The sequence below is a fragment of the Corapipo altera genome, unplaced genomic scaffold (assembly GCF_003945725.1).
Source record: "Corapipo altera isolate COAL_440 unplaced genomic scaffold, ASM394572v1 113, whole genome shotgun sequence".
Classification (NCBI taxonomy): domain Eukaryota; kingdom Metazoa; phylum Chordata; class Aves; order Passeriformes; family Pipridae; genus Corapipo; species Corapipo altera.
The window spans coordinates 3,688,919-3,716,360 of record NW_020884895.1 but is presented as its reverse complement, the minus strand read 5'-3'; the positions used below and the strand labels follow the sequence as shown (position 1 = coordinate 3,716,360).

Genomic DNA, 27,442 nt, shown 5'->3' with positions numbered 1-27,442 from the left:
TTAATGTTCCTGATCTTCTTCACATGCTGCCATGGGGATTTTGGAGTGGAGGCACCCAGGTTTCCAAATTTAGCTGTAGACTTCAGACTGAAATCAATTTGGAAACTATGAACTATACTGCCTTGGTTTTTATTAGACTATTATTTCTGGACTTTACTGAGGAGATTTTAGATAGGCCTGAAAATTCTTCAGGTGGGATTTGTTTTTCATGTAGATGGGGCCACAAAGGACATCTTCTCACTCACCTTTGTTATTGGTTATTAGAACTCGTATGCCAATGAACCAGTTATTTGCCAGCCTCTAACAAACAAGTCCCTCAGCTCTGCCTTCTATGAAGAGTTATTTTCAAAGTCTTTAAGCAGCTTACACTTAAATTGCTTTATTTAAACATCTGTCTCATCACTTGCAAGAATAAAAGAACTAGATCAAATGTGAAGAGGTGAACTTGCTAAAACAGAAGGTGAGAACACAGGCACTGCTGGAATGCTGAGTCCATAAAGAAATATGAATATGCTTTTTTATGTTTACCCTTGACATTTTTGTTCCATGTTTAGTGTTCTAGATAGAACTGGAAATGGGTTTTTCTTCCTGTTTAGTAAACCACTTTCCACAAGTTGCTCATTACAGGCCATATACAGCTTTTATTAATGGTCCCAAATGTTACAAAGTAATGGGGTTCAGGCATGGCAGCCCCCCACATTTTACTGGATAAGCACTGCATGTGAGGCAGGGAATTCTCAACAATTCCTAGTTATCCTGCACTGAACACAAGGGGGATGAAACAGGTTTGAGCAATTTAATGCAGTTACAGACACTGTCCTGCCTGGAGGTTTGTGTTCATTAGGAATTCTAGGAAGATGTGACCCTGAGATGTTTTACTGCAGATAAGAAGGCAGCTGGTTCCACCAGTCAATACCCTCTTCCTAATGCAAACCTGTTAGTTACTGAACTGATTAAACTGTCACAACATGCTACTTAGAAGCCTCCAATCAGGTTTTAATACTCAGAGCCTCATAAAGAATTCTGTGTAACTCAAGATTTGGGTTTCATTTGGCAGCTTGGAATGCACTTAAAAATGCAAAGATGCAGCAAAGAGCCGGCCTGCTGAGTTGACCATTTATAGAGCTGGGTCTGTGCACTCTCTGCACTGTGTTCCCAGTGTTTCTCTCTGACAAGAGGGACAGGCTGTTCAAGAGGACCTTCTTATGATAATCTCAGCATTTTGTGTAAATTCATGATACTTCAGTGTGTATCTATGGGGAAGATACAAAGCAAATTCTGAATTCCCTTACTTGCAGAACAGGCAGAAACAAAGACAAAAGGAGTTGCCAGCGGCCATGCAGTCAACAGCACAGGCCATTCTATGATAGACACCTTCTACAGTATCCAAAATAAGTGTATTAAATAATCTAGCAAATATTTCAGTATCAGCTCTTTATTCAGGAAAGGAACTGCGTCACTTTGTGTGATTACAAACTTCAGGCAAACAAAGGAATATGTAATAATCATATCTTTAAAAGATTAGAACCTTACACTTTAGCAATGAATCATTTCTAAAACAAAGGCAAATGAGAAGGAAGGGGGAGGTCATGAATAGCTCCCTGATAGACCAAAATCTTTTCCCACAAACAAGATGCTCAGCCATTGTGGAAAGATATGTGTATAAAGATTTGTTTAAAGATCTGTTTAATTTCTTACCCTCTATATCTGTTCTCCCCAGCCCATTGTGGAGAACAAGGAAAATTGACTTGCTCTAAGAAAAACAAGCACAGCAACTTGGCTTTTATCAGTTCCAAACACCTCAAATATCTGATTGTAACAGCACTTTTCATTAGCAATATAAAAGTACTACTGCAACTGCTGTACAGAGCTGAAGGGTGACAGTCAGCATGATAGATTCCAATATGTTTCCAAGAGAATGCTGGAATGTGATTGCTAGCAACTTCTTACCTGACAAGATAGCAAATTGCCTGTGGAGCTGCTCTATTATATCCACTGCTACCAGCGGCCGTATCTCCTGCTGCATGATTTCATCTGTGCAAGGGAAAACAGAAATGAGTTAACAAAGCCTCCATGACAATTTTTGCATCCTTTAAGAACCCAGCTAAGCAAACATGACTCTCACAGAAGAAGACCCTGGCTGGGCTATTGGTTGAGATATTATATGACTACCATGGAGAAGTTTATGATACTTACAGAGTCTCTCTCCTCTTCAGCCTACTAACTTCAGCTATTGCTTTGTGGTTTCACAGAGAGCTTTCCATAAACCAGCTCCAGTAGATTTGCCAGAGCTTGCCACAGGTTTGCTCAAGCTAACACCTGCTCTTTACTGCTTCAAGTTTCATATTAAGTCACTGCATTTGGCCTCCCAGTACAGCAGCTTTTCAGTCTTTGAAACAGTGAAGTCTATTCCACATTCAGGGCTATGTTCCACCCCGGACTCCCCGATCTCTGCCGGAGGACTTTGTGTAACCAACCAATCCAGAACTGTTTCCTTTCCTGATGCTTTTTCCGCTACAATCAAATACATAGTAAAAGGAGGAAATAAGGGGCTGTGAGGCTTTCTTCTCATGAAAACAAAGCCTGCTCTTTTAAAGTAAACACTGAAAAGTTAAAAAGTAACTTGGCAAGCAGCTGGGGAAGAATCACCACAACTTTTGTGTGATCCATCGAGTGACAAGCAACTATAATCTCACACTGAACTAATCTGATCTCTTTCTGAAGCAGGTGCACCCAGTTGTTCTCCCCACTCTTCACCCCAGCCTAGAGCAGCAGCATTTAGGGGGAATATCTGCCAAGTCAACTGGCAGGATCAAGGCTAATGTTATAATAACACCTATTGTAACTACTGCTTTAGCCACTGTGCAGCTGCAGAACAACAACCAGTCCTGGTTTTGTACAACTCACCACTAACTGCCCAGACAACAAGTGGGAGGAAGGAAGCTGGGTCCAGGTAGATCACAAATCTGAGGAAAGGCAGGCAGCTGCCCTATTTAAGCATCAAGATCTTCACTGATGTAAATACAATACAGACACTGAAATACTTTGGTGCACCTGATTTTAAACCAACTGTCCAGAAATAGAGAGGGAGGTCAGAGAGGTTAGAGATTAGCTTCTTTCTCTTGCCTCTTAGTCTACTGCCCACAATATCATCTCTCTTGCTTTCAGACAACCACTCTGATCCTTTCCAGAACGAGGGATTCTAGGTTTTAAATGACACAACTTCATTTGGAAAGTTTTCTGTTCATTTTCAAAGAGTACACTAATGCCTTGAGATGAAGTAGATGAAGGGCTTTTTGAATATACAAGGTTATTTATTAGAAAGCAGAGAATATTTCTTAGAAAGCAGAGAATACCATAAGCCTGATTTCTCTGCTAGCTGCTTCAGAACAGAACGTTGACAGCCCTGCTTGGAGTGAATTAGCTACTACACCCAAGCAACCAGCAGCAAAAAGGTCCTGTAACCTATGAACACAATTCTCAACAGCATCTCCAGATCATTGGTCAAAAAATTATACCATCCTTCAGAAATTACACTTGAAATACTTCTGATTCACCATGATTTGCCCTTTTCAAGCCACGCATTGGCAGCAAGATAGAGACAGAAGAGAGAAAAATGGGTGTTTAAAGCTGACTATAGCTGAGTCAAAAAGTAAAAAAAAATAAAACCCTAACACAGAAGTTGGGGAAAAGAAAATCAAATTAATAATTAAAACAGACTCTCAGAACAGGGAAACCTTAGGGCATCCATTGAAGAAAACACTACTGATTTCAGGATCCAGAAGATACAAAGATATTGTGACAACTGTGTAGTCCCACAGGTGGTCAGGTACTCTCAGGTTTGAGTGGCCAGGACTGAGATTATGCCAAAAGGGTGCAGAAATAGAGCAAAGGTTTCTGCAGTGGATGAGACAATCACAAGGAGGCTCGACAGAAACAGAAAATGAACTAGAAAAGGTGCCACCATCTCTCACCTCTCAGAGACTTGCTCATCCCTCCAGGGTAACAAACCTGTCAGTACCTCAGTTTGCATTTGGTGTTTCCCAGTGTGAAGGTATCATTAATATCAACCAGTCTTGAGCAAAACAGAAATTCCACAACCCCCATATTAGCTTTATTAGCTTGCTCTAAAAATAGCTTGGTTTCAGGTTTCTAAATATCATTTTCATTCCAAAAGAATTTTGGGATGTAAGGATGAGATGAAGTAACAGAAACAAGAATTGCAGAGTGCCAATTAATTCTCATCAAATTCCCTGCCTGGGCAAGACAAAACACATGGGATTTGTTGTAAAACCCACACTCAGGAGGAGATGTTATGATGATGAGAAAGGTGGTACAAAATACATTTGGTGACTAGGAATCACACATTCAAGTGAGTAGAGGTCATGCACTGACATGGTGGGAAAAGAAATTGTAGCAGAAGAAACTAGCAAGAAACTGAGAAAATCTGAGCAAACAAGGGAAGGTGCCTCATGAGCTCAAATGGTAAATCAGGTCACATGGCCATGAAGTGTCAGCAGCTGTACCCAACAGCACGTAAGGTCCCATTTGCCCATCTGCAACTTCTTCTAGGAGAGTGCTCAAAGGTAGTTACTCTCCAACATGGATGAATTTGTATCACCATCACAGCACAGAGCTTGCAATAGAAGTCACAGCCCTTGGAAACATCATTACCTGGAGCTGCTGAAGGAAGTTTTTAACCTTCAACTAAAAGAAAAGCTTGAAAAAAATCTTATAAGCAAACCTAAAGACACAGGTCTGGGTTTGTTTCAAAGTCATGACATTTTGTCTAGCATTACTGAGCATTAATCCATTTGTATCTTCCACTAACTTTATCCCAGGAGGCTCTGCAGCCTCTCTGGTCTGTGTGCTGCAAGCCATAAGCCAGAAAGAAGTGGTGTTCACCCTCTTGGACAGAAGCAATGTACCACTTCCCTGTGGGACTGATATTCCAGCTGAGAAAACCCTGCTTCAGGCTGACACGAGCTGATATTGAGCTGACAGCTGCAGGTTCATAGACTACTTCAGAAAAACCTATTGAGGATAGGCACGTTTTAATTCACTACATGGGGACCCAGAGGTCAATAGGAAGGTTTCAGGAAGCCGAAAAGCCTCAAGAGCTTAACAACTGTCTTGTTTCATTGCACCTTGCTAATATCTACAGAAGAGATTGGATAACCCCTGATCACCTCAGAGCAGTTCTGTCCTCTGATAAAGTCTGTAGAGCAATGCCATTCAAGATCATACCAAAACCTACACCAGCCAAGTGTCTGGAACATGTTTATCTTGGCAAACTTGACTCAGACATTTCCCAGCTTCTGTGTGATTTTTCCTGTGGTCTTAATTGTCTCTAAAATTGAAAAAAAGAAAAAAGCTTAATTGATCAAATGGTGTTATGTGAAACAATGCCAATCCCATACATGGGCCATCAAAACTGAGTACTTACACATACCATACAGTTCTTCATGACTTGAACTAATTTAATTTGCCAAGGCAATTAAAATGTGAATAAGAATGTGATGGAAGAGGAAAAAAAAAAAAATCCAAACAAGTCAGTTCATCTACTCTTGGTTCTCCTCTTAAACTACCATAAACTGAATTCCTAGCAGAGTCCAGTTTCACTGCAGAAGAATTAGGCCTTACAGTTTTGCTTCCCAAGGCTTTCTACCCAGGGTGAGGAAAAGAAAAGCAATTACTGTAGCCATCTGTCTGGCATGGCTTCTCCTCCCTTCTCGCTCTCTAGGGAGACTAGCTGCAACTGTGCTATCTAATCTTCAAGGGGAAAGCCATTCAGTTATGCTTCATAATTCAGTCAAGAATGAAACATGCTTGGGTTTCCCCACATGCACACTTGCCTATTTTATTCCTCACCCAGCTGTATGTGTTCCCACAGCAGGTCTGGAGGAGCTACACCAGCAGCAGCTGATTAAAAGCAACAATGAATATAGTCTTGTTCCTTTGTCTCTTCTCTGAGCAGAGAGAAACTAGTTTACATGCTAATGGCAACTAATAATTTCCAACAGTGTTGGAAATATGACCTTCTGGAGTGAAGGACTGGCCAGTGCTGAGCAGATTGACACAGCAGTGCCTGTTGCTCCATGGAGGACACTTAAGGCAAAGAGCCACAACGGGACACTGGGGGTTTTTTGTGTTTCAGTGACTGAACAGTACAACTGCCTGGCCTTCTGCTGACTACAGGAGGGGGTTGCGTCAATCCCCCATCTGAAGTCACTAATCTTGGAATAATGGGTTACAAATTTCCAGAGCAAAGTTCATCTCTTTTTAAAGACAGCCTAATATGTAATTCACCGGGAAGGAAGACAGATGGGAGTGAAAGAAAATCTTTGCTAGAATGGTAGAATACATCAGCCTACTTCTATTTTGTGCAAGCTCAGTCAAAAATTATGCTCAGAGCATTCAAATCAAGATTGTGGGTTTGGAGAAAAATCAGATTGCTGATATGATGGAAAAGGGCAGGGAGAGTTAAGCATGAGGCCAGATATTTCATTTTAAGAGCATGAAAGGACACCTTTCATGTTATATGTGCTCATGCTTCTTAAAAAGTACCAAAAGGCAACACACAAATTCAGAGTTTGAAGGTTGCAAGGTACCTACAGTTGAAGTGTTCACTCAGGTCCTGTATCTGCTTTGCTTGTCATGAACAACAGTTAGCTATGAATCTAGCAGAGATAAGTTAGATTTCAAGAATTAAACACACTAAGGAAACAAAATTGCATGTTTCACTGATAAGGTTTAAGCAGGCTAAAGGATTTGAAAATAATCCGTCCCACCAGAATTCCCAGTATGAACCCTTAAGCAAAACATTTCCCCTCCCGAAGGTCAAAAAGAACTTCATAGTTACTATTTTTTGGGTTTCTTTTTTTTTTTAAATTAATTCTATTTATTTCTCTTTCTCACCATTTGTGCCTTCTGTTTACTTTTTGAAAAGGTTTGTTTATTCTCACAGCCCAGACAGAGAAACAGCAAGATCAGACACAAGCTGCTGTGCTACAAATTGTTTTCTCTAAAGAGGAACTAAAATCCAGCTATAAACAGAAAGGAAATCCCATCCTTTCTCTTATTCTTCTGCGTAGTCCCACCACCTCTTTTTTTTAATAACCCATGTGCCAACTGAAAACCAAGCCAGGAATAAAGTTACTGTAAATAAAGTGAAGCAATCCTTTCCTTAGTGGAATTGTTTCTGATCTGGGTTAGTTCTCTGCAGAGCTGCTTGAAGGGTACAAGTGCTGGTAATGCAGGGGGGCCAAATGGCAAAGCCAGGACTACCCCTTCCAGAAGACAATCAGACTAAGATCAGCTTAGAGCAAAAGCCAAAACAGAGCATAGGTAAAGTGACCAATGTCATCTTTTATCCCAGCTCAATTTTTCACCAAGCACAACTGTAAAACTTACAAAGAGTATCTCTTCTCATTAAAACCAAACTTCGTCACAAAGTTTGCTCACTAACTTACAGAGACACAAAATTCTTCTAAAATATTTAAGTAACTGGTTCATGTCTGGAGGTATCCCTAAAAGCTGGTGGTTTAGTTGTAACAGCAGCCTGACTTTGTGTACACTAATGTAGTAAAAATCTGGACAAGCAAGGTTAGGAGCAGGATTCCAACTGTCTTGAGTAATCACTTCCAATATGTTCCAATCTCTTGAAAAGGGGATGGATCATGGTGTGGATGGAATTGCCTCACAAGCTTTCCCAAACAATCTCCATGGAAGAGGGAAAGGTTAGAAATGCACCTTTCTCTGAAGAGCTCAAAAACCTGTGACTCTCAGTGTCTATGTAGGCAGAAGCTGAACTGGTGCCTGACAGGATTTTTTATTGCACAGCAGATCTGCTCTCAAGTTTTCTCCTGTCATTACACTAAGTCGTGATCAGTATTTCCAAGGCATTCTACACAGCCTAATGATGGATGTACAGCTTTACCTGAGCTTGGCTCTGCAGACACATTAAACATTTCTGTTGGTTTTAAGTCTTTCAGGGAAGATTGCTCAAATAACTTTGGATCACTGCATTTTTTCAATTAATCTCATTTACTAATTTTGATGCTCATTTTAACGTAAAATTACAGGAGTGGAGAGGTCAAGGATTGAAAATATTTGTTTAGTGGCTGTGTTTTCCTATGTTCCAGGAGTGGTTACAGACTTAAACAATTTGTTTTTACAGGCAGGCAGAACACACATTGGGAGTCTACTGCGGCTGACTTGGAAGGGGGAGAAAGGAGAGCTGTTCATGTCAAAGAACTGAAATCTTGTCCTCCCAACTGGAAACCCCCTGAATTTCAGTTTCTTGAGTAGGTATGTTGGGCTAAAGCCATTCACATAACCCTTTATTTGCAGCTTACTGAATGAAAGATGCAAGAGAGGCTCAAAGCAGTCATTACAGAAAACCTCCAAAGGAGACACTTGAACACTGTCCAAGTAAGAATGTAAGGACTACAGACAGTACAGACCACATTCCCAGTTGTTTGCAGGTCAGCATTGCCACTACATAAAAGTGAAATTTCTAGTTCACCCTCAAGACCACATCAGCCATTAGCAAACTGCAAGGACTTTCCACGGACTTGCTTGCAGTGACTTTCAAGTCACAAATTGTCCAGCATGCTCCTACTTTGCACTGGAAATGCAAGTGAACCACAGTTATTTTTGATTCAAACCTGAATTTAGATTCAGCCTTTCAGGTGATTGCTGATTCAACAGACTCCTCAGGCATGTGTGTAAGGCAAAGTTAAGTCTATATGCAGCTGCACAGAAACAAGAGGAAATGCTTGAAGTCCTGTTTTGTTAAACACTTAAATATGTATTAATCTAAAATGATAGCAGATGGCCAGGAAGTTCAGATACAGATGCAAAATCTGAGCCTGGGGAACACCAAGACTCAGAAATAATGAAGTTGATAGTTCTCAATCAGGCCTATGTATAGTTTGAATGTTAATTATTCTGTGTCAAATTGACAAGCAGGCTGTTACCAGTCCAGGCAGGATGTGTTCCTGCTACTCTTATATGCAGTGCTGCTACTGCTGACATGTACCCTCTAGGCTTTATGTCAGCATTCTAAGCCAACTTCAAAATATTTTGGTACAGACTTCCTTGGATGAAGAAACAGATTTTGCTACTTCTTCCATTTAACCACTTCTTCAAAAACAATCTTTGGATGTTCTTGTTTGACTGGGATTTTTTTTTTTTTATGTTTTTAAAGAAGTTGTCTTTAAATTGATTGGCAAATCAAAAAAATCAAAATCTTTCTGCTATATAAGTAAACTGGTGTTTAGCTTTATTATTAGTACATTCTACAAAAATACACTGGTGTGTACAAATTTATATCTGTAGTCACACTTCAAGGATTTTGATGACTACTTACTGCCAGAAGGCACCATACATTTATGCACACATCTGAGAATCCTTGATGAATAATCCCCATAAAAGTTAAATTCTACAAACTAATATAAAATTCTTAAAGTACTCTCACTGTTCTGTTCAGGTGCCTTCATATCCCTGCCTATTATGAAGTTACTTCTTATAATAACTCTGTAAAATTATAGGAGACAGATAAGAAATTATTAGCAAATCTTCACATTATGAACAACTCATAATCAGCAAAGATCTAAAGAAACACACCATTCCACATCATTTGCTCAGTAAACTTTTTTTTTGAGAGATATTGCTTGATTTCAAAAAGTATGTGCGGGGATATGATGGGGGGATGCTACATCCTACAATCCACAAAACTGAAACTTCCCTAAGAAAAGACATTAAAGACCAAGGTCTAATCTCAGCATTCAAGAAATTAACCCAGATTTACAGCAGCATGTGACAGCCTCTTGCCTAGTCCCTCAGTTGTAAAAACTTCTTGATGTTTTCCGATTTTTGCCAGAGAAAAGTTAATTCATCTTCTTCTCAAAATCTGTGCTTCCCAACAAAGCTGGATTGCTACAACACAAATTCCTGCTCAGAGAATAGAACAAAAGAACATTTCCATAATGTCATGTTAAAATTCATCGTGAGTAACAAAAACCACATGTGGCAAACTGCAAATCTAAAATACTCTCACTGCAATGCCTCGACACTGAGCTAATCAAGAGATACAGCAGCCTTCATTCCTTCCTCCCAGAGCTTGCCAGCAGACAGTTTCACAGCTGAAACAGTATCTTAGAAAAATTCTACCCACTGGTTCTGCTCTGAACTATTGCATCCAGCAGAATCATTTCAGAGCCTATTCACATAATTTCTGAGCTCAGGAGCTCAGAAATGCTCAGTCCTGAGCAGAGGCCAGTTAGCTCGAAAATATTTCCCTGGTTACTGTCATTGGAGACAGACAGTGAGCCACAGCAGCCATCCCTGCTGCCAGCAGCACTCTGAATATGTGTAACAGGACCAATACTGCTCACAGCCGACCTCTCTGCCCAAGGAGACCCAGCCACCTCCTGCAGCCTCCTCCAAGCTGTCACCACCATCTCAGCTCAGATCCCATTAGAAAAAGTAACAGAAAGATGCTGCAAAGGGCGATGCCTCCCCTTCAGACCCACACACACTCACAGGCATGTGCCCTCCCTTGTGTCCACACTGGCTTCCCGGCAGTCCCGCTGTGGCAAGTTCTCCCGAGGCAGAGGGGAGGGATGGAGAGAGGCAGTGTTCTGTGGAAGCAGTCCTAGATCCAACCAACAGTGCACCAAAGAGCTGACGCTCTCCTAGAGGAGACTGCACAAATTGCTTAGTAACTGCTTCAAGGCAAACCGCAGCAGAGACCTCTGAGTCGCACCGTACCCAGGCTTTAACCCTCCCCAGGGTACAGCTGCCTGTTCCCGCCCAGGCAGCTCTGCACTCAGGCCCTTGGACACTTCAGAGGCATTCACAGCTTAACACAAACAAGTAAAACTACAGCCCAATAACCAACAAAACAGACTGACTTGCTCAGACTAAGGCATGGAAAGGACTTTCATTAAAATAACTTTAAATAGCAGAGTACCAGGGCCAATGGAAACCAGCAGTGTTGCTGTGAATAGCTGTCTTGGAAGTACTATCCCAAAGGCACACCCACACACCAGAGCATAGACCTGTTATTTAAAGGCAGAGAAGACTGCATGAGACCTATGAATTTGGTTGGAAACATGACTGCAGCTCTTGAGCCGGGGAGGAATCATTTCTACATATCTAGTAAGACACAAGTTTGCACGGTGCATGAAGGGAGTACACGTGCTTTCATGTTGTGTGTGCCAATGGTAGTGTTGCATCTACAGCTGTCTGAAGCAATACTGGGTCACCACTTTAACATTAGATTCATCAATAAAATCTACCACACCCCCAGCAGCTCAGTAAGTTTGGATACAAGTCACTCTTCACCCAGGGTACAGCACAGCAGCTGTACCCTAGGATGTGTGATATAGTGGAAATACCTTGTTTCTTCTCTAAGTCTTGCCATCAGTCAGTCTCAAAAAAAGACAAGTGTCATTCATTTTATAGATAGGGAAACTGAGGAATGGGGAGAGGAATCCAGGTCACCAGCCAACCTCAATATCCCACCCGTAAAATGAGCAGCAAACCAAAGTTGTTCAGACAGACTACTGGAGTGGATCTGTCTTAAGGACAACACACCCAGTGTTTCCATCCTTACCCCATCAGCCAACCAGCACAAATTCTCACAATGTTTATAGTACAGCATAAGAAAACTAACACCGTTTTCTGTGTAGTTACAGATAAATGCCAAATCAAAGCAGAGAATCACTGTGTTGGTATGAGATATGTATGAGTAGTGTTACAGACAGACACTACTTGGCAGATAAAGGTAGATTAGGAAAGTGGCAAGATGCATAGCATGACTTTTACACTGCACTTCCTTTCCCCAACCACTCCTGCACTGCAAGCTGAACGAGTGAATTTACCGCTGCAGTGAGTGTATAATGTCACCCTCTGCTGCCTTTACCAGTATAAGTGTCCACGTGTAACGAATTTACAAAACATGTCTCCCGTTCCAGATACGTTTTGCTCTCAGGTGAGAGGTTCCCCTCCAGCTCTTGCGCACAGCGGACACACAACAGCGCAGTTATGCACCGAGCCCAGCTCAGCTCCGGGGGAAGCCCGAAACAACCGAAGAGCCCGTGTTCAGCCCAGCCAGCTCTGGGGTAGCCACTGCCCTCTCCCGGGCACCATCTGCCACCTTCCTACCGGGACTCGGCCTCCCTAGGAGCACAGGTAGGAGAAGCTCCAAAGCGTTATGGACAAGTGTCACATCTATCTAAGTGGCTGCTAAGTGTGCCAGATGATTACAGTCCAAAAATCACTTCAACCCTGTGTATAGGAGACACTGTAAAAGTAGCAGATCCAGCTGTGAAGTTAGATGTTACTCTGCAAATGAATGTGAATTACTGACCTCATTCCAGAGATAAGGAGAGGAATGAAGTCACGACAGAAGAGGCACCAAGAAATTCTGCTTGGTCCGCTACATGCTCAAAGGAAAGCTCATCGGGCAGCACTTCCAGTTTCATAAAATAGATTTACACATGTCAGACTTTTTTTTTTTGGGTAATTAGTAAAGGCAATTTTAGTCAGCATCTGTAAAATGTCTTTGTTAAGCTGAAAAGGCTTAGTTGTGCCTCTCTCAGTAGAACAGTATTTTGTACTATCCAAATACTCTCCCACCAGCACTCAGCACACAGAATAGAGTAATAGTGATGTTTCAGTTTTTGTTACTGGGAAGCATCTGCAGTACACATTTAAGTTTACTTAAAATATAATATCTAAGGACCTGATCCTCAGTTGCTACAGTACACCCCAGTTTGATTGAAATAACTTGCACCACATGAGCATCTGACCCCACACGTTCATGCGGTCACATCTGTGGGTGTGGGTCTACAAAAGCTTGACAAGGAATGGCTCATCCCCAAGTGCCTCTAACTCAGAGATCATCTTCCTAGATTCTTTCACTGCAGGACCAGGGAGGTCCACTAGGTTCATTGTGTTTGACTTGTTGAACACACAAGATGTTCACAGAAATTGGATTAAACTAGCATTTTGGAAAGCTCTTTAATCTTATGTTAAAGACTCCAGGCAACTGTAAATCCACTGTTTCCACTAGAGCTGGCCTAACACAAAGAAATTGGCTTGTGCTTCAAAGCTCCCACTTTCATTTACAGCCTACTGGGTTTTATTGTGGTTTTGACTTAAAAATGTAATAGTTGCCCCCAGTTTCACCTGTTATCTGGTAGATCTCACTTTTTGAGTATAGTGGTAAAGTCAAGGGAAAATGGAACAGAGTATCCCTTTCCTTCACCTCTTCCCATCTCACCTCAGCTTTTCCCAATGCTAGCAGATGATGACCTTACTATTTAACAGTATCACAATTTCAAAATCAGATCCTCAGACATGCAGACCCCTGCTCCTCCGAGGCCCCCCCAGCAGCACACTGTCTCAAGGCAGTGACTCAAGAGTTTAGACAAGTAGCCTGAACTCACCAATCCCCAGTTTAATGACTTACAGGAACAGATTCTGAATATGAATAAAGCAGACTCTGTGCAGAACAAAGATGCTGAGATATCCTGGCTTAGAAAAAGGTGAAAAAACCCCAACTTTGGTCAATAATTCTTGTCTGTTGTAAAAACCTGGAGGATTTTTTTTCCCCTCGAAAAATGGAATTAACTAATAGGATCAGAAATTTGTGCAATAAGACACTTGGCGTGGTCCAAATATTCATAAATATGTGGGCTGCTACAACCAAGCTTTATTTATCATTCTTTTATACTTGAGCATGAGTAATTCTACTAGATAATGTACAGATGGTGAAGAAGGAAAGTCTGTGGCTTAGAAACCTCACTGGGCAGGCTAATCCACAGCAAGATTCAGGTAATAAACCAGCAGCACAATTTGTATAAAAGATCAATACAGCAGAAGTGGGGTTTGAAACATCAGAACTGGCTGAAATTAGATAATAAGCTCTGTGGGCATAACCAGGGTGAGAGCTCTGCAGAGATGCTCTCCAAGCTCCCAGTATATTCAGCACCATTTGCCCCTGAAATCTTCTCCCCAGACAGTTTACACTACAATTTAGGCATATAAAAAAAGCAAACTGTGCTATTATATTGTGGTAATAAGTCCCACAAGTTAACAAAACATTGCCAATTACAGCAATCTGTCTATCCGTGTTTAATGCTTTTCCATTTCGCTGAATTGTTTCTTGTTCTGGTATCCTGGGAGGAAGGGAAAAACATAAATAACCAGAAGGCCTCTGCTATAACTTGCCCTCTGAGGATTTATTCTCTTGATCTTCTCAGTACTACTTATCTCTCAAAATTCTTTTAAAATGGAAATCAAGTTCTGCCTTCCCTATTTTCCTCACAATTCTCTGGACTTTTCTGATTAGGTAAACAGGGTTTAGTATTGCTCAACTGCAGCAAAGCATGCTGCATTATCAATGGGAACAGGTGAAAAGAGACACAAGCATCCAAGATAAAGATCTTCTCAGAAAAACCTCTGTGGAAAACAGAATATTTTAATTTAGCTGTTTTCTTTGCAGTAAGAGCCAGCTGGAAAAAAAATTACCCCAGGTTCCCTAGATAGCATTTTATATTAAAGAGGAGAAGAGATACTGAACGCAAATACAACATGAACAATTTTGAACAGTGCACGAGGCACTGTGACTGAGTCTCAGGGGGTTTAGAAATCCCCTTCACTTATACTGCAGGTTTCAGTCTTCACATGAAATAGTCACTTTCTCCAGTAACCAGCACCTCTGTGGAAAGGTCAGCCTTGTGGGAAAGGAAAGCAGTTCTCATTAATATTTTACTACTAAAGATGGAGAAGCTCCAAAAAGTCCAAGAAATTTCAGCCTGGACTCAATACAGGTGGGACTTCCTTCCAGAGATAGCACTGTAACTCCTTAACTGCTCCAGTGCTTCAGTCCCTTTCCCTCCTTGAACAGATAGACATGAAGAACTGCTTTTCAACTCCAGCAGTAAGAGAGATACAGCAGTAGGACTGAGGAAAGGTTCCCATGATGGCAGGACAGACAGAACTGCAGCATTCCTCTGCTCTACAGAGGACAAAATCAGAAATCCTCTGTTAGCACAACAGACAGGTCCCCACCCCACTGGCAAGGAGGCTCTTGTCTGGTTTTGCAACAGCAGCAAAATCCTAAATAGCCTCAGTAACAAACTGCATACTCCTTGATGTCTGCAGATTCATTACCCTGATTTATGCAGCCACCAGTCTTGAGCACAGATGAAAACCACACATTTATTCCTTTAAAAACATATAATCCACATGAAGCCTCAAGCTCCACAGCATGCAGAGACATAGTCTAACCAGCAAAGAATCATTCATCCATGTAAAGCCCCCGTAGGTGTGTGGTCCCATTGGCAGATTGGAGCATCACAACAAGGCAGGCTAATTGGGAGCATCTGGGGACAGAGAGGGCCAGTTTGGCAGGAGGTGTCCTGAAGCATTAAAGATGTTCATCAGCAGCTGGGTGACATGAGTAGTCATGTCAGTGCTGAAAGGGCACATGAGCCACAGTCCGGGAATGATGTATTTCATGACAAGAGGCTATGCTTTGCTTTCACCTTCAGTATCTCTTTAGTGAGGAACTGAGAGCACTCCAACGAGGATCAGCCCTGGACTGGAGTCCCTGTCACATTTCTTGCCTGGTTCTCTCAGGGCTCCTTCCCTTTGGTTCTCATAGCTGTGCTATAACTAGCACCTTGGAGCTGCAGATCCCAAAGAGTCTCAAGGTCACGTACTGGTACTCAAAATAGCACCATTTGCACACCAGACCCCAGAGGGGCCTTCAGCACCCGCAGGCAGCTCATGTAGCCTGTTGCAGGGAACTGGGGCTGTGGAGCTCTGAGCAGGCATCACATGGCCATAGGAAAAATGCCCTTCAGCTGGCCCCTCACAGCAGCACTTTCTTTTTGTAAGCATTCACTGTTTTCATCTCTGTACCTGAACAGGAGACTACAACCACACTTCTAACCACTCACCAGAACAAATCACGTTGATTCAAAGGAAGCCTTGAAACTCGTGTGATCCAGGGACTGGAATAGCTTGGTACAGCTCTGCTTGCTGTGGGGTACTGCTGCTGAAAGGCAGGTTACCTGCAGGCCACTGCAGCCACGTGGCCTCTATTTCTGCTGTAGTTACCTGTATGCCTTCCATCTCTTCTCAATAAAATATTTAATAAGAGAGAAAATTGCCACAGAATATTCACAGGGTTCAACAGACATGACATGTATGTGAAAAATGCTTCATATTTTGGAGTGCCCGAAGCACTGAGTAAGTACCAGCCAAATAGACCTCAGTAACACTCCAGCTGGATCTTTACATTGCAAAAAGGGTACTCCTAGGTGATGGTAAGTCAGAACATGCCACAGGGAAAAAGGCACACATCCCTAGAATTTGTCAATGAGTCTTTGCTAGTAGGACTAGCAAGAAGGGGCAGGCAGAATCCAAGTTCTCTGGGACAGATCATCTTTCTTCCTCTGTGTTTATGCCCTACAGACTACAAAGGAAAACTGATCTAATCATCAAAGGATAGTCATAACTACACCATCAGGATCCACTTTTTATGGAGGTAGGTAATTCTATTCCTACTTTACAGATAAGAAAACATATGCCAAAACAGGACCAAAGATGAGCACGGGGTCAGAGTCAGTTCAGAGCAGGAGGAAGGAACCCAGGCAGTGTTGTTATGAATTCCTGTGCCACCTTGCCAGCTCCTTAGCCCCTTTCTCATGTTGTCACCACATGCAGAGTTGCCCTGGTGTGTTCTCACAGCTCACCCAGCTCTAACACTTGCAGGAGGAGGCGCCTTGTCCCTGGCAATAACCAAACTTTCACCCCTCCAGCAACTTCATTGGCAGAATTTAGAACTAAAGCAGCAACGATGTTTTCTGCCTCACTAAATGGCAACAGGCTCAAGGTGATTTGACACACTATCTGTTCTCCAGCAGAAAATGATTTTCCAAGGGATTTCCTCCCATAATACTGTGCCAGGTAGCCAGCCTCTCAACATGAGAGGCAGAGAAGATGTTTCCTTGGGAACAGTAACCATAGCAAAGCTATTACCAATCTCTTCTCCTCTCTACCTACAGGAAGAAAAAGAACAACAGACGCCTGAGCTCTGCCTCCAACAGGCCCGTGGGCCCCCAGAGCCATAAGAAACCTGGAAACACCTGATCAAACATCCAGAAAGGAACTTCAATGAATTCTGCTGTCTTTTATTGGGATACCAGACATTTCTGCCATACTGTGCTGAACTCGGAATGCCACAGTACAGAGAGTGCAACTGGAAACATCAGTGTGACTGAGAGGTCAGCCAAACACAGCAACGCATAGGTAGGCACTGAGCCCAAAGATCAGCACGGATGGATCACCCACAGAAGCTGAGGTACAATGGACTGGCTTTGCAGTTTTCAAACCCTGACATTGTGTGTTAGAGCCCTATTAAAGAAAGCATCTGCAAACCCCAGTTTGTAGGCAGTAGCTGCCGGCCGATGTCCTGCTTCTAGTCCACCTCTTTTTCTACAGAATATTCTCCATTTACCACATTGAATGCAACTCTCTTTGCTGAAGAGCTAATTAAATCATAATAAACAACTCAGCTTGAAAATACAATCATATTGCATGCTTTTGGGGATCTTTTCAACATGTATTAGTGAACATGTTATAATGGATTTGAGGTTTACTAAGTATTTATTCAAGTTAACACAGCAAATGAAAGGGAGCTGTTTGGTTAATCTTTCTTTCAAATGTCACATAAAGAAAATGTTCTATGATTCAGCAATCTTGATAAGTGACTAAGCAGTCAACAGCCTGGATTTCAACTATTATCACTCCAGAGTTAACATGCAGTTAGCACAAATTGCCAGAACACCAGCATCTTATACTAGCAACCCACTGAGAGCAGAATACTGCCCTGTACCCAGGCTGACTCACACAGAGCACAAAAAGCTCCATAGTCCAACTTTCTGAGTACAGTGAAACTAGAATCTTCACAGAAAGATAATGACCTTCTACATAGTAATTCAGGAGAACAGGGTGACAGGTTCAACTGGGTCATGAAACCCACTGCCCCAGCTTCTTACATTCATTTCAAAAAAAGTATTTTCCTTGCACAGCAAATACCTGCTCCTGACATATACAGAAAAGTCAGTGTCTGACATCAGAGTGAAATAAATATATATTCAGAATGAGCCTAACATTCATTTTAACCTCCTTTAGGTCAAATCACTGCAAATGTCCCAGAAATAGACAGCCAAGTAAAATGCTGCAGCCACACCTGAGTTAATACCCAAATCCATCCGGTTGCCTTTATCTGTCACTGACTCCTCAGAGAAAGCATTAGAAATATAATCTCTTTTTTGCAAATTGCCTGGGAATGCAATGCAGCTCCCACTAAGAGAAGATGCTATTTTGTTTAAAGATGCTGTACATACCTTTCTTTGCCATGCGCTCCAGCCTAACGCATCCTCCTATAAAATCATGGTAAGATTTCATTTCTCCCTCTGTTATCCGGACAGCAGTGAAAGGCAGATTCCTGGGTACCTGTTGTCCACATTTCCGACACCGAGAAGCCATTGCCACAGCTCAGAAGACTCTTGTCAGGAATCTGCTCTCTGTTTGCTGGAATCCAGCCTGATTCTTCAGCCGTCAGTCCAGGCTGGTGACTTTATCCCACTTAGTTCATTCAAGGTCACCCTCGCCAGCAGGATGTTCGCCATCGCAATTGGCTAAGACTTTATAGGCTTAGTGACTGTGTTTGTTTCTCCCTCCTTGCTTTCAATATCAGTTTACTTTAATCTCTCATTGAGAATGAAAGCTGTGAACCTCAGCACAGCCCATGCCCTGAATGGCTTCCTTATCATTAATTTAAAGCTGCCTTACAAGCAACAATGACGAGAGAAGATCCCAGAAGCACATTGCAAGATCACAGAATGACTCCTAAGGAGCATGCCAGACAGGTTCACAAATAATTTTTCCTTGAGAAAAGGGTTTTCTTCATGATTTTTGGTCCCTTTCAGGCTTATGATTTTATGATTCTTCATCTCTCAGAATGGATTTTTTTACTTCTGCATTTCAGCTTGGACAGTGCAAGGAGACTGCTCTGCAGAGCTGCTCAACCAATTACTCATATGTCTGGCAGTGGCACTGGGAGGCTGCAACTGTACAGAAAAGCCCTCTGCTGCTGTGCACAGTCCCTGCTCATAAGATCTGATAATCTAAATGAACAGAGTAGCAAATGGAGGACAAGGGAAATATTGCTGGCAGACATGCTCTGGTAGCTGTGCAACCCCCCAACCAATTTTGTTTAAAAAAGAAGTTGGATCAATCAATCTGACACCAAAATGAGAGATTTGAAATATCCATTAAATCTCTTTGAAGGGGCTGGGTATTTTCGTTGATTTTTTTTCCTTTTTAACAACTACTATAATACAAATCACTGGTTAGAGAGCTTTGTGAAGAAACTAGTACTTGGGGAACTGAGTACAGAGAGCACGCAATCCTGATGCAGTAGAATAAAAAGGAGCCTTCCCTGGGATCTGGAGGGGACTGCACAGGAGATGCATAACAGGCACAAGGCCAGCATTGGTGACAGTGCAAAGAATACAGTGAGAACCCAATGAATCAGGGCTGAGCTGCCACCCAGAGCTCATCTGCAGGGACCTGAGCACAGAACGAGCTTCCTGCAAGGACCTTACACACAGCCTGAGAACCTTTGCCTTCCTCTGCCTCAATCACTAACACCTGTTGGCACTTCACACAGTGCCAGAACAACATCCAGTGTGTTCAGCTCATGGCCTACTCAGATCACAGCTGATCCTCAGGCACAGAGTGGGAAAAGAGAAGGGTAATTAATCCAAATCAGAGAATAAACCAGAGGGAACAAAGATGTTCAGGAGAGAAAAGCCTCACATGGTGCCATTATTAAAATGGTGAATAAGCGTCTGGACTGCATTGAATTCCTGTAAGCTGAAGTACACAGAAGTCAACTCATTCCTGCTTCTATCCCGTTTCACAAACTTGCAGCTTCTCCCCTGCCAGCTCTGCTGCTCCTCAGGCACACAGTAGGAGCTGTTTAAGCTTCCTAACCCAGCACACACAAACTGACCATATAGTAAAACAGCTACCAGACTTGAGAACTGAGCCTCTGGACCTCCCTCTTTGACCAAAGAAAGCTATAAAGGACATTGCCCCTCTTATGGTAAAAGACTTGTGCTACCCTGCCCCCCCAAATTTGCTACATGGCATGAAGCTGCTCTTTGCCTAAACACTGCCTGCAAAGAGAGGACAATGATGTACTGAGCTGTTGGATGACCTGATTCATTAGCATTTGTAAAATATTTATTAGAGCTTCCATGGAGAAATCCCCAGGGGACAGCAATATTTTAGAGATAAGGAGAGCAATGGCACAGAAGGCAGAATTAATTTGTAGAAAACTGCCATCATGAGATAAGAAAACCTCACTGTTTTATCTTTAAATCTTTCTTCCATCATCTTTTCTTTCATTACAGGGGCTCAAGGTGTCCTTCCATACACAGGTAAACACAATGTACCTTCGAAAATAAACTTTGCTGACAATATATTCATGTCTGACATACACAGATTAATTGCACTTCAATCTTGCACACATACAGATATACAGCGAGGGAGAATCCAGCATTTGTGGCAATACACTTCTGTCTGCCTCTCTTGTGTACTCTGTTCCCACCAGTATCTACATGGCTTAGCAACAGGAGGATCTGTGAGATGCTCCATTCCAAGTGGGATACAAGAAGAAATCTGCCCTAGGTGTGAGCTTTGGAAGCACGTGTGTCAGCTTTGGTAGCCACAGCACGCAACAGGAAAACTATCTAAAATCCTCTCTCAGTCTCTCCCTAGGAAATCCTGATCCATTACAATGCTCAATACAAAACTCTGATGCCTGGGGTAGCACTGCCATCACCCAGCTCCAGACCAAAAAATAAGCTGACTGCGGCTGCTCCACATTCAGGAACAAGGCACATAAGAGTTACCTCAGGGACTGAGCGCTGTGCTGAAAGGACTGGGATGGATGGACAAAAGGATCTGTTTATTCTCCTGTAAGTGTCATTTCATTCCCATATCACAGGCAGATGGCTTGGCTTCTCCTGACACGTATGGGAAACCTCTGACATGAGAGCGCTGAGACCTGCCCTATTTCCTACTACAGATCACCTCTTGTGTACTGCCCTGGATGTATTTGCACAGGACCTGCTGCAAGGGCTGGCTTGCAGGAATGCTTTTATGTAACATCTTACCAAACACACTCAGAGTGGACGATCGATTTTAAGCAATTTTCCTCCGTTAGCTGAAAAGTATCAGTCTGACTGACAGCAAGTCACTGCTCTTTGCATGCAGTAGTGGGGGAGGGGGGCAGGTATAGAAAATGATAAACATGCTTCCCTGGGTCTTCTCCATAATAACAGAATGGAAGGGTGCTACTTTGCTGCTGCTGCAGACAACCATAGCAAAATGTTACAAAAAGCTAAGGAAGAGGACATTTTCTGCTCATGAATTGCCAGCATTGCCTAGCAACATCATCTGGCTTGGTCTGTCAGTGAATAAGCAAGTAAATAAATGTATGAAATTGTCATCAGAAATTTAAAAAAACAAAACAAAATAAAATATCCCCCACCCCACAACCCACGACCCAGATATCCTCAGATGCCATTAACCAAAACAGCCTGTGAAGCTGCACTAGTTCTGACTTTCATCAGAAATACCAGTTTACCTTGGAATTGACACTTGCTGGAAAGTGCTTGCTGCTGTGACTGTGTGGCCAGAGGATGGTCACAAATTTGAAGTCAACTCAGTTAAATCAGTTTAAGCCCAATGTCTCTTCTCATGAAACAATATGCTTCTGCTTCAAAAAGCAGTGCTCTGATGGTTGGTATCACTGTCAAGCACGAAACATGCAAAAAACACGTTAGATCTCAATGATGCTGAGCCCAAGGGATGTAATTTCTTGTGAACAGTCATGATTTGAGTTTGGGAACAGTATAAATGTACCAGAGGAAGGAGGAAAAGAACTCTGTTTTTCTGCTGCATGGGTAAATGAGGCAGCTAGAACACACTGTAAAATGCTCCCTGTTTGCAACATAACCCACACAGTCATTTAAACAATTGCAGGGAAACAGGTATCACTTTTCCATCAGAGCCTTGTAAGAATTATTAAGAAAGTTTAGTGTAGAAAAGACTCAAAAAATTGCCTCCCCTATCCACCAATGATTTAAAAACAACAACAAAACATAAAAACCCAACTGCAAGAGATATTTATTCATGAAGACCAGTAGATCCCCCCATCGATGTATATAACATTCCACAAGCCTGAGAAATAAGTGATCTAAATCCAATGCCAATATTAGGATTGGTACATATTGAAGCTAAGAAAATAATCTGTATTTCATTCCCAAAACCCCAGCTTCACATTTTCCTATTTCATACGTGGTGTTTTATCTGATGTTTGAACTGATCTTTGATAGCTATGCTGAAACACATTTTCCTTTTGCATATATGTGACCTTCTTTCTGCCTTCCCCGTCACCCAGGACATGAATCTGAGGCAGTTTGACACAAAAGTTTATTTTCAGAGCACACTTGGTGCTGCTACAGGTAACATCTATTCCAGTATTCAGCTAGGAAATGGAAACTGATCTTTTCTATTAACTTCCATTTATTTTCTAATAAAAAGCATACCAGGACTGCATCTCCCTCCTTTTTTAATAACGGGCTACATCCCAGACATTGTTTTAAGCCCCAAGGAGTTAAAGTAACAAGCAGAGGAAAAAACATCACTGTTCTTGAAATTACTTTTAGCATACAGTACTGTTGCAATTACAACATACAGTTCCTGCACTAGAAGGCACTAATTCCAGTGCCATATGGCTTCACAATCTCATTACACTGATCTGCTTAAAGTGACTTCTTAACAGACGAGCAAAACATTTTTGGTCACCTTCAGCAGAGGAAACAACAACTCTGCCACTGTTGACGCACATTTACTCCCACGCAAGCAGGGAGTAAAGTGGAGTGAGTAGAGTGAAGATCAGAGGACAACCTTAGCCAAGGAACTTCTTTTGCCATCTTCAAAGCTGTGCAGACATCCAGGGTTAGTCAAGGACTGTTACCATCATTATAAAAAATAAAAAAACAACCAACCAAACCAAAACAGGCCAGTGCCATTAGTGCTGGATTAAAGAAGCTTTTCAGGAGATCAGGAGATGAGTGGAACCTTCATTGGCCAAGCAGTGGCACGAAGTGCTGCGGCACCTGGCTCTCGACCTCTGCAGCTAAGTGCAGATCACCAACACAAGGCATTTCTGTCCTGCTAGGAATCTGCTCGGCAAGATAAACAGATTCTCAGAGTTACCAATCTGTAACTGGCACTGGGGTAAAAATCAGCTAGATCCAGAGTTTAGGCTTGGATGAAAAGTTCTTCCAATCCTGACCATGAAAATGCTTAAGGACCTAAGTGAGACCAAGAAACTTTCTGAGAAATACATACCCAAAACATAGCTCCTGGTTTAAAGTCAGGGGAATAAACTGAAAGACAAGTAAATGCAAAAGGAATAGATGACAGAGACACTGGATAACCAGTGGCTGTGGCCCATAAAACTGGGTGTGTCAGCCCCCATCATCCTACACTCCTAAACACCATGATGACCATACCACCAATGCATCTGAGAGGTGGATGCCCAGGCACAGTCCTTGTGTCATGGCCCTCCAGCAGCACCTTGAGTGCTGGAAAAGACAGTCTGGATTAAGCAGGGAACATGTTTTTCTCTTCTCTGTTCTCTGCCGCTGCACACACCGAGTCACCTCCAGAGCCATGGCAACCCTGGCCCATGCCATCATCCAGGGCACTGCACTGGAATCATTGCACTATTACTCCTTCTCTCCCCCTTCACCTTTTGCCCCTGGCAACCAACCACTGGAGCACTCACAGAGCAGAACAGCTGCTGGATCCATGCAGCCAAGACCACCAGGGCAGCTTCTTTCCCCGAGGAGCATCTGTGCACATTCCCTGACGGAAGCATCATTTTTTTGTTGTTGTTGCAATTCATAACTTGAAGCAGATAAAGGAGAACCAGAAAGACACAGGGATAAAAATAGGACCTGTGAGCATCACAAGGGCTGTTGATACTCAAGGCTTTTGGACACATGCCAAATGTTAGCTGAACAGGAAGAAAGAGCTTCTCACATTACAAAGTACAGTAAAGGCATTTTCAATGTTCTATTGCCATCTCTCAAGCACTCAACATCAGTTACCATGAGAAGCAGGAGATTGGGCTTCAGAGACTATTGATTTTCCCTGTTTCTATATCTGTGCACTGAGGTTCACTCAGTCACTCTGTGCAGTCCTCAAGGAAAAAGGAGCTCCTCTGAGACTTTCTTATATGCCTTTTTGACTGATTGGGCTCTCAGCTGGCAGATACACATCAAACACACTCCTTTAACATCCTCTAGGGCAAGGCTTGCATTCGTCTAAGGAATTGAGGATAAAATCATCAAAGAGGAGTTACTGCCTCTAGTCTGGCTACTGTAAAGTATACCTTATCTTTTTTTCCCCAGGACAGGGCTGCTGTCAGAAACCAGAGGTCTGTCCTGAAGGACCTGCCCACATGGTAGTTTCTCCATTCTGGGCACCTGCAAATGAGAGGCTGCAACACTCTCCTCTGTGTGCACCCACAAGTGCAACCACACAGAGCAGCTGGATGCTTGGACATACCTACAGCCAGGTGGTAGGAATCTGTCCTGCTCAGTGCCTGATGCTGCAGAGCTGTTCCTTCTTCACTTCCACCCACAGCCTTAACCCCTGTGCTGTTCCCAGTTTATCCACCCTAAGTTATCAGTTGTAATAGATTTAAGGTTCTACAAAGACACAATCTATGGAGTGATTTCCCAAGTTACACCAAAGCCTGATGCGTAGCAGAAAAACGAAGGGATGGATAACCTGCCAGGATGTGCATCACTGAGCATCGTGTGAGCACCTCATTGACCTCTCCCCACCCAGGGCACTGCATCATGCACCAGGCACAGCAAGGCAAGACGTTGCCTCGACACACACAACCACAACCCCAGCCCTCCCTCTCTCCTCCCCAGCCATCACAACTATTGGGTTTTGTCACCCTACCCCATCTTGAATATGTAAATAGGGTAAAATTACAAGAAATAAGAGTTGCAATCCTTTGTCAAAACGAGGCAAGAGCTGCTAAAATTATATGGAAAATGGCCAGCTGGGATAGAAAAAGTATTAGCATCAAAGCCTCATTTCCCATCATAGCAAGCCTAAAATTATTCAGGGATATCTACTAAAAGGCAAGTAGGTCCACACAGTAAAAAAAAAATCTGTAAGCCAGCTTCAGGTGCAGAAACAGTATAAAGCTGGACCTGAAACAACTTTTCCTATGAAAGGCAGCACAAGGGTTTCTCTGTAACACTGCACTAATGCACAAGGGCCTCCCCTGTCAACCCCAAGTGTCCTGCTGTCAGGACATGAAGCATCCATGTGCTGGGATGTGCTGAGCACTGTCTGCACAAAGTTAGACCTCCAGCCCACATGAAATAAGGACAGTGCTTTGACTTGAACAGCACCATGGACTTAAATTGCCTAAAGCTGAGTGGTGCAGTGTTCTGATGAGATAAGAAATTGCTCTTTAGTCTGTCAGGAAGCCTCATTGCAAGTGCTTTCTGCTGACCAGAACAGATTAACTCAATAAAATGTATCTAAATCCCACATCCGTTTATGGACTTTAGTCCCAATAGGCATAAGTCCTCTTCATGGAACGTAGCACTAAATAATGCTGCATTCCCTTCTCCAGTGAATCTCAGCTGAGCACTCTGGCACCACAGAGAGATTGTTACTCTTATGAAATAGACAATTTCCTATTTAATTGCCAATAAAAGGATATGTTTTAAGAATAATATTTTTGTTTTGTTGTATTTGAGTATGCATCTGAGAACCATTTGAAGAAGTCTTGGGGAGGAAAAATTTCACTGAAAGTTTTGCCCCACAAAAGCAAAAAATTGGGGCAAAATGTGCTAAATAAATCCATACATCTCCCTCTGGCTTGAGAGCTCTTTGAATTGGCTTAACAATAATTTCAGCCCCTCTTCAACCTTTTCTTTGCTGCTCCTTTGTAGCATAAACTCACATAATTCTACACAATAGTTTCCTGTCTCTTGCTTAAATATACTTGCTTCAAGAATAGCAATCAACTGTGAAAAAAAATAAAGCAATATTTATAATTGTGTCAGAAGCATTGTAAGAACCCACCAGTGAACTTTAAAATCTCAATACAAATAATGAAGCATAAGGAAAAAAATCTTCAGCTGGGAACCGACTCCCAAGATATTCATATAGTTTGCCTAAGATCAACTGCAATTATTGCAGTAAAGCTGTAAAATATATGGGGACATGCTAAGAAATATCCTTTTCTTGGTTGCAGCCTTGAGCACAGTACACAGAGCGACCCTCAATTTTATTTTATGTCATTTGTAGGTATCTCTGTGTTTTCAACAATGTAATTTAAAGCAGTGTTTTGCTCATTAAGGTTTTGCAGTGTTCTGTTCCAGGCTAATTACTACTACATATACTTTTGGGGCAACAAGTCTGAAACTACTAAGAATGACCTAATTGAGTGAAATAAAACCAAAATACTAAAAAGGAGTCTTAACATCAGGTTCAGTGACTGATCCCAAATATCAGCACCGGTAGTGGACATTGCAGGTATTTTAGAGCACATGGGCTGTACTGAGAAAGTATTTTGCATTTGGCAGCAGTACTGTAGTCAGGGTCCTGAGTACATTAATTAGGCTGAACTCCCAGAGCATTCTCACCTGAGGCTCCCACCAACACACCCTCCATCCAATGTTTCAGCTACTGCATTTGTGAGGGCCCTCAGTCCCTCTTTCCTGTATGCTGTGGGTGATGCTCTTTCCAGCTGCTTTCTCTGCTGTTCGTGACCTGCAGTTTAGACTTGCTGGATTAATTTAGACCTGATATATCATTTGAGTCTCTCACCACCTTTGCTCAGGTATTACGGGACAGCGCTCTGGGGGTGAGAAAAATCATACTGATGCCAGCCTTATTTTTCTGCAAGGTATATTCCTAGCTTTTGTATTTTCTGGCAGATGTTTAGGACTTTTAGTAACTTCTGTAGTGTTTAATTAATGTTACTAATTTTTATTATCAAAATCACGACAGATTCCCACATTTTCTGAAAGAGAAGCTGGTATAAGATTAGGCTCTTTCTTATATTTTCTAGATATTAAAATGAACAGATGTGTTTACTCCTAAATAGAAAAATAGATTTTATGTAAAACTTAAACTATGATTACTAAAAGGATCAATAATTACACACATGTAGTGAAGTGATGTCCTTCTATAGTATATCCCAGTTTGCATGAAAAGCTTAGATAGAGTA

General features: G+C 42.2%; 1 protein-coding gene across 15 annotated transcripts in view; it reads right to left on the bottom strand.

The window, feature by feature from the left end:
* MCF2L2 (MCF.2 cell line derived transforming sequence-like 2) overlaps positions 1 to 27,442 on the bottom strand; it is a 160,958-nt gene that overhangs the window by 121,544 nt on the left and 11,972 nt on the right. For 9 of the 15 annotated variants that reach the window (XM_027647519.1, XM_027647525.1, XM_027647530.1 and 6 more), the window contains exons 1-2: positions 18,435 to 19,106; positions 1,951 to 2,034 (exon numbers count right to left, since the gene is read on the bottom strand). In XM_027647519.1, coding sequence (XP_027503320.1) covers positions 1,951 to 2,034; positions 18,435 to 18,576 — 226 coding nt within the window. In that variant the 5' untranslated portion in view covers positions 18,577 to 19,106. Of the gene's footprint in view, positions 1 to 1,950; positions 2,035 to 2,196; positions 2,467 to 18,434; positions 19,108 to 27,442 lie in introns of those variants that run through there. The other 6 variants (XM_027647524.1, XM_027647526.1, XM_027647533.1 and 3 more) reach the window with 3 other exon arrangements.